Below are 8,213 nucleotides of genomic sequence, written 5' to 3'. Positions count from 1 at the left end.
CTGCATAAGCTTTATGCAGGGTAAAACGGATTTATCTGGGTTTAGACCCCATTGGGAGTTGGGCATCTGAGTGCTAGAGACAAGCACATTTCTGGGAGCTGTTTTCAGATAAACTTGCAGCTTTGGGACAAGTGATTCAGACCCTGGGTCTGTGTCTGGAGCCAGACTGGAGTGTCTCGCTCAGCAAGACAGGGTGCTGGAGTCCTGAGCTCGCAGGGAAAACAGAAGCAGCGGTAGTCTTTGCACATCAGGTGGCAGCGCCCAAGGGCGTTTCTGTGATCCAACCCGTCACAGAGCCCTAGTTCTTGTGTTATGAATAGTAAATAACACTTCCCTATTCACTTTCTCCATACCAGTCATGATTTTATAGACCTCTATCATCTACCTTAATTGCCTCTTTTCCAAGTTGAAAAGTCCCAGTCTTATTAATCTCTCTTCATATGGAAGCTGCTCCATACCCCTAATAATTTTTGTTTCCCTTTTCTGTACCTTTTCCAATTCCAAGATATCTTTTTTGAGATGGGGCGACCACATCTGCACACAGTATTCAAGATGTGGGCGTACCATGGATTTATATAGAGGCAATATGATATTCAATAAACACGGAGTCTCTCTCTGCAGAATTTAGGATTACCTAGCTCTAACACTGCATTAAACCTGAAGACAACATATAAATCAGCTGAAAAATAAACAGTGTTGCTGTTTCTTCATGTTAAGTACCACCCCTATCCCAGGCAGCATGCACATGTGGTGGGACTCCCAGCTCCCTGACAGCAGCCCCTATGAATTAATGTACCCGTGTCGCTTGCCCTACACTGCCACATTCCAGGGAAAGCTCATGGGTCAGATCCTGAGTTGGTGTCTATCCATACAGAGTTCCAGCATTGAGCCAGCTGAGGATCAGGCCCCAACTTCTAGAGTTGTTTGCCCAGAACCTTCAAAGATTCTTTTTTTCAATGCAACTCTTTCAAATTATCACCCGACTCATTAAACGTATTTTCTGGAGGGTTTATCTAACTGCCCTATTTCTGACTGTACCATGGAACAAAGACCAAATTGCTGAACCAGGCTGCCGAAGTACAGTACATCTGTATCGACTGATTGTAGAACCGGTATCAGAACATGCACGGTATGCCCCCAATTCTGGTTACTCAGCACAGCTTTCATATAAGCATGTGGCTTATAAGCTTTTCTCTGTTTGAAAGCCCACTAAGGCAGCGATTCTTAAACTGTGGGGCAGGATCCCAAAGTGGGTCGCGGGGTCGCCAGGGCTGGCTTAGACTTCAAGCCCAAGTCCAAGGGCTTCAGCCCTGGGCAGCACGGCTAAGGTTAGAGGCCCCCTGCCTGGGGCTGAAGCCCTTGGGCTTTGGCCTCCCAGCCTAGGGCAGTGGGGCTTTTGCTTTGCCCCCTCCACCTGGGTTGACGGGGCTTGGGCGGGCTCAGGCTTCAGTCTCCTCTCCTGTGGTCCTGTAGTAATTTTTGTTGTCAGAAGGGGGTCCCGGTGCAATGAAGTTTGAGAACCCCTGCACTAAGGCACCCTCTCAATCTCTCTCTCTTCCAGCCTTTTTTCCCCTTCCCCAGTCTGCTCCACTATCAAGCAGGCACTTCCATGGGCAGGCAGCTGTGACTTAAGGAATCTCAGACATTGCAACCATATGTCAGCCTCTTTCAGGGAAAAGCGAACTCACTTGACTTCCCAGTCGCTGTTTACATCCAAAATAAAGCCCCAAAGCTGCAATCAAAGGCTTCAGCCCTTCCGCGGTGCCCCCCAAAGTCTCCCATGCTCTGTTAAAGGAGATCACATGGAGCAAGTGGCTTTTGCAATTTCCCCCCACCCCCACCAAAAATAAGTCTGTGTTTATTACCTTTCACTGCTTGCTCAGAAGTTCCCGGCAGAAACTTTGCAATCCGCATGAGGCTACCATGGCTAGTTTTGTCCCCACCAAAAAAAAATAGCATAAAGCGGCTACCGTGCAAACGTGCTGCTTGACATGATGTGTAGAAAACGGATCGAGATGCAGAGGAAAAACTCAGATCCAGGACACAACAATCAGCCCCATTCACACTGGAATGAAAGGAATGTCAGAGCTTTACCTACTGCCCAAATCATGGTAGTCTCTGCTGGGTCCTAATGTTGCACCATGTATTCAGCGAGAGTTCAGTCCCAAGCAGACTGAGCTGAGCGGGATAGGGGGCTGGCATCGAAACGGTAACACTACACTGTCCTCCAACACACACGCGCGCGCACACACACACACGCCGATGGGCTACCAGGTCCTAGTGCACCCGCAGTAAAGCAGGACAGATCGAATTCAGTAAGCGAAGTCTCTGGCAGCGAATGCAGTGCTGGCACAGCAGAGCCTGCTGGTGGTGGAAAAGCAGCATATTCCCCTGTAGCAGGAGTTTGGAGATTTTTAACTGCGGTTTCATCTAAAGCTCTTTAGGATTTTATTCTAGGGCATAAAAACACATTGAAACAGCTTTAAGCAACCGCTTAAGGGAGTGACAAAATACTTGGTGGTCTTCTAGTGAAGATGGAGCCGAGTCATGCTCAACACACAGGAGGGCGGTCTGGTAATTTCTAATTAGACTGGTCTCTTGTGCAAGTCTCTTCTGCCAATAGTTGCACTAGAATGGATCAAACTGAATCTATCCCTCAGGGCCGGCTCCAGGCACCAGCTTACCAAACAGGTGCTTGGGGCGGCCACTTCGGAGAGGGGCAGCACGTCCAGCTGTTCAGCGGCAATTCAGCGGACGGTCCCTCACTCCTGTTCGGAGCAAAGGACCTCCCGCCGAATTGCCGCCACAGATCGCCATCGCGGCTTTTGTTTTTGTTTTGTTTGTTTGGCTGCTTGGGGCGGCCAAAACCCTGGAGCCGGCCCTGCTATCCCTGAAGGTAATTTAAGATTATTTTGAATATAAAATAAATAAAATCAAATTTCATTCAATTTTTGTTGATTTGGGGGGTTGGTGATTGTTTATTTTTAAATCTCACCTTCCCACAACCCTGCCCCCCTCTTCTCTGGAAGCCACTCTGCAGTTCCATTTCTCAAAACAGTCACTTGCCAAACAGGAACCTTCAGAGATCCTTACACTAAAATATGCCTGACATCAGATTTCTGCAAACTTCAGGGCCTGCTTCACTGGGTATCTCCTTTTGAAGGAGGCAAAGAGTAGGATTCCTGCAGCATGTGATCCCCGCTTTCCTCTCCCTACTGATTCCAAGGAATGGCATAAATCAATTAAAATATTGCTTGTTAACGTGATGCTGGTTTATTAATACCCCAATCCTGCAAACACTTACGCAACTTTAGGATAATAAAGGTAAACTGCTACATAAGTGTTTGCAGGATGAGGGCTCATTAGTGTACATCCTGGCTATGTTCAGGCCTTGAGATAGTCATAGAGTAATCACAAATAATTTGCGTCAATGAGTTTTTAATCTCATCAGGAGCTGAAGAAGGCGCTTATCCAAAGTCCGTTGAAATCAATGGAAACACTCCCATTCACTTTAATGAGAACTAAAGGACTCACAAATACATTTTCCCGCTATTCAACCAGCTGCATAAATGGCCCAGCAATATTCAGCAAATTATTTTTTTATCAATCAGCAAGTAATTCAATAATTATATCTATATAAGTATTTTATACATTCATAATTCAGTAATAATTTTCTCCAGTAGTCATCTGTCCTTAGTTGAGACCCCCATTCATGAACCTCATCCTCAGGGTTACCACACTTCTTTCAATTCAATAGTATTATATTGGCATGACAACTTAGACAATGGTTGCCAAAGTATAAAAAGACAGGACACCCAAATCTCTGGTAAAGGCAGGCATGGTGGGCCTGATTCTCCTCCCAGAATTAGGAGTACCTCCATTCAAATCAATATTGTGACACAGGTATAAACCACTGACAGCAGAATCAGGCCCAGGATACAGTTGTTTCACCTGGCTGCATTTGCCATTGCCCAGAGCTGAATTGGTGTCAGGCTGCTATGTTGCACGGCCCTGTCTCTTCAATTTTTTGCCTTCGGCCTAGGATTATGCACAGTTTTTCCTCATTGCTTTTCATAATGGAAAGTCTTCTCATGTTTGATAATTTGAGGTGGTATCATTCTTGCATTCCTTCCTCTTTTAGACAGTGGAGTATAAACAGTTCTTCCTTTCCTCTTTTTACCCTTTGCTTGAACAGATGCACCTCTCCAGATGTATATTTTCTATTACCTCCACCTTATCGTCACCACCGACTCTGTGTTTAGTAAGAGTCTGCCTTAGTTTTGCATGTTATATTGTGAGAAAATAGTCACTAGTTCTGTACATGCATCAGTTACAATCTACCATATTGTTTTTGGTCTATTCTTCTTAGTAACTTCTAGATATTGGTGTTTCAGCGTTTTCGCTTGAGCAGTGAACGTGGTTCACACTGGGATAAGGTTCTTTCTTCTCTTGATTTTATTACTTTGTTGGACGCCAGGGTGTGGAGCTCACTTGTCCTAGGCACCCATGTTAATTAATTTTTCTTCACACCTTAAAGTGTGGTAATACTCTGCAAAAGATTGTGTAAATATGGGTCAATGCTTCCTGTTTAATTGAAAGCCTGTGATTTGGAAGTCAAGCTACTAGTAATAAAGATTCTCCAGGCCCAATTCTATGGAGCTCTCGCTCACTTTATATGATCTTTTCAAGTGAATGAGGCAGAGACTAGAGCTCACACATCTGTGTAACTGGAGGTTGTACTGTGGGATTGCACAGGTGATGGCACACGACTGGGTTGCACAGGTGTAACTGGGGGGAAAATCTAGTCCTGCATGAAGCTACTATTCTCTTGGTGATACATAAGTCAAGACAGAGTCGTGCTCATTCTCACTTAGCTGTGTTGACTGACATCCCAATAGAAGTAAAAAGCAGAAAAAGCTTCATCACCAAAGTCACAGATCACAGGGAACAGATCTGTTGAGCAAGAATGTCCCATTTTTACGTGGTCACTTTTTCAACCAAAATCACCATCACTTTCAGATTTTTGTTTTAAGTGGTTAGAGTACCAACATGGGATGTGGGAGACCTGGGATTCCTTGCTCCAGCACAGTCTTCCTGTGTGACTTTGGGCAAGTCACTTAGTGTGTCAACAATGCAAAAATAGAATAAAATAAAAAATAATAAAATAACCAAAACCCTGCAGCAGCAAGTCTCAGAGCCTGGGTTTACAGACTTGGGCTTGTGGTGATAAAAATAGCTGTGTAGACATTCCTGCTTGCGCTGGAGTTGGGCTCTGAAATCAGGCAAGGGGGGTGGGAACATGGCTATTTTTAGTGCCCTAGTGCAAGCCCTCTGGGCCCGAGCCTATAGGCCTGGACTCTGAGACTTGCTGCCGCAGGAGTTTTTTTTGCCAGTGTAGACATAACATTTGTCTCTCTGTGCTTCGGTTCCCATCTATAAAATGGGGCTAATAGCACTGCCCTACCTCACAGGGATTGTTATGAGGATAAATACATTAAAGATTATGAGGTGCTCACCTGCTGATAGAATGGGGGCCATATAAGTACCCAAGACGGATAGATAAAAACATGTTTTTAGCATGAAAACCGGGGCCTCAGGCATTGGTGGTACCTCAGTCACTCATTCACTGCCTATGCACATAAGTTTAATCTCCTGAGGACCAAAGGGTTTTAGTCTAACCCAAGTTACCGCTCAGAGTAGATGGTTTAATGGTCCATTCTGGCCTCAAATTCCATGAAACTATGAATACAGTTCTGGCCATGTTTATTACCTTCCACTCCTTCCCCCATCTCAGTGTTCCCCTTTGGTAGTATTCCTATCGTTTATTTGTATTTCAGCAGGGTCTAGAGGCCCCAGCCAACATAACAGTCTGTGCCCCCAAAAAGCTTACGGTCTAAAGAGCTAAGACAGACAAAGGGTGGGAGAAAAAGTGTATCTCTATCATCATCATCATCCCACTTTACAAATAAGGAATGGTGGCACCAAGAAATTAAGTGACTTGCCCAAGGTCACATAGACAGTCAGTGGGAGAGTTAGGCATTGAATCCAGACCTTCAGAGCCCCAGTCCCATGCCCTAAGCAAGACCATTCTTGCTCTCTGTTAGGAAATCCTCTCCCACCGGTTAGAATTTGAGTGAAGGATTTGCATTTTGTTAGTATATTTGCACTTTCATTGTCTTGTTGAGCAGCATCCCGAGTGTGCAGATGTGCGGGAGCAGTATAAATAACATTACTGTTATTAAATCCAGGCCCTTCTCCCTGCTGCACAGCTGCCTCCCCACTCGTTTTCCCATAAATCGCTTACTGTACATATTCCTTCATGTCAAGCAGTGGATTTATTGACTGTGCTGGACAGCAGTACTGTAGAAACAGGAAAACAGGAAATTTGTCAGCACACAGTGGTTCTTTGCCATTCAGCACACCAGTTCCACAGGATGCATTCTCATTATGGCTGGAATTATTCATGATTTAACCTCACCAACCCTACCTAAGCAAGCCATTCTGCTGTGGAGTCTGATTGCGAAGTGGGAGAACTACCGGTATGTGGGTAGCTCATGTGGGTATGTGTGAGATTATTCTGTGCTTAGTGCCTTTCATCAGAGGATCTCTAAGCACTGTACAAAGGGGTGCACGCACTCAGCTTTCTGAGACATGGGGTCAGGCAGGCATACCCCCTTCATGCCATGTACCTGTACTTAGTGCCGTGCCTTTGCTTTATTTCCTGGCGCCAACATTTCCTATGGTGACTGGATAGTTCCTTCTTGTGTCTCTCATCAGGAGAGACAACACAATGCTAAGGCATGTCTATACTTTGAGCTGGGAGCGCAAGTTCCAGCTTGAGGAGACATACCCATGGCTAGCTCTGATCATGCTAGCCTGCTAAAATTAGAGTGTAGCTGTCACGTCAAGAGGAGCTAGCTACTCCGAGTATGTACCCACATGCCAGCATGGGTCCATACTCGGGGTGGCTAGCCCCTCCCACCACTCACATGGCTACGCTGTACATTTAGCACGCTAGCTTGATCAGAGCTCGCATGAGTATGTCTCCTCGAGCTGGGAATCACACCCCCAGCTCAAAGCACAGACATACCTTTAGATTTCTCTATTTCATTGCTCCGGCTACCTTTACTCAAGCAAACCCTCCAGTGACTGCAGGATTAGCCCTATCCTAGTAGTTACTTCTACGGTGCCTAGAATTTGCAAGGTGCTTTACAAACCCACATAGAAGACAAAGGGGCTGATCCTGGGCTCAGCCCTTGTTCCAATGTGCTACTCTGATGGTGTAGAGGGGCCACAGAGGCACTGCAACAGGCTGGAGGAGAATGGGGTGCATGCTAAGGATGGGGCTGAGAGGGGAGAATCTCTATAGTGATAAATACTATGGGAATTCTGGGCTCCTCTAGGCTGTAGTGCATTCCATAGGCTGCCTGGGTAAGGCTGCTATAAATTACAGGAGTCCTAGGTGCTGCTCTAATTTACACTGGGGAGCCCATCACATAATCTGTCCTGGAGTCCCTGCCCTGTAACTTGGTCATGACACAAAGACAGTAACAAACTAGTAGGGTTTGGGGGGACAATGAGGAAGGAAGAAGGCAACAATAATAAAATCATTGGATTACTCAGCTCTGGCCTGTGCCTATATTCTATGGTACCATTTAGTATAGAATTGTTCTCTGCATTTGCATATCTTGTAGGCGTCATGGCAGAAGGGATCCTTCCTGTTCCTTGTACAGCACCTAATAGAATAGGGCTGCTATCTGGATTGCGGCCTTCGGGTGCTATCTCAATACATGTGGGCCAAGATTTTCAAAAATGAGTGTCTGAAGTTAGCCTCCTATATCCCTATTTAGGCATTTAGGTAAGCAGCATGATTTTTAAAAGAGCTGAGCACACAGCAGCTCCCACTACTCTCAAAGATGCAGGATCAGCCTCATAGTAGAGTGGCATAAATTCAGAATGATTCCACTGAAGTCAAGAGCTACGCTCAGGCTACACACCAGTGTAAATGAGAGCTCAAGAGACAAAGTGGTGGGGCGCAATGGATCATGTCCCATATACACATTTGTAGGGGGAAGAAAGATGGTTCAGTGGTTAGGCATGAACCGGGGATTTGGAAAGTATTCAATTCCTTGCTCTGCTACAGAATTCCTGTGTGATCCTGGGCGAGTCACTTAATCTCTCTGGAGAAATAAACTACCCACCCCACGGAGGCA

General features: G+C 45.7%; 1 protein-coding gene across 1 annotated transcript in view; it reads right to left on the bottom strand.

The window, feature by feature from the left end:
* Positions 1–2,133, bottom strand: part of AMOTL1 (angiomotin like 1) — a 106,145-nt gene extending 104,012 nt beyond the window's left edge. Inside the window, exon 1 of the mRNA XM_026651647.1 lies at positions 1,866–2,133. Coding sequence (XP_026507432.1) covers positions 1,866–1,959 — 94 coding nt within the window. The 5' untranslated portion in view covers positions 1,960–2,133. The remainder of the gene's footprint in view (positions 1–1,865) is intronic.
* Between the last annotated feature and the right edge of the window lie 6,080 nt (positions 2,134–8,213).

The sequence above is a fragment of the Terrapene carolina genome, unplaced genomic scaffold, assembly GCF_002925995.2.
Source record: "Terrapene carolina triunguis isolate 2854851 unplaced genomic scaffold, T_m_triunguis-2.0 Scaffold97, whole genome shotgun sequence".
Lineage (NCBI taxonomy): Eukaryota > Metazoa > Chordata > Testudines > Emydidae > Terrapene > Terrapene triunguis.
Note: the sequence above shows the minus strand (reverse complement) of the source record. Positions and strands in the feature narration are given on the sequence as shown.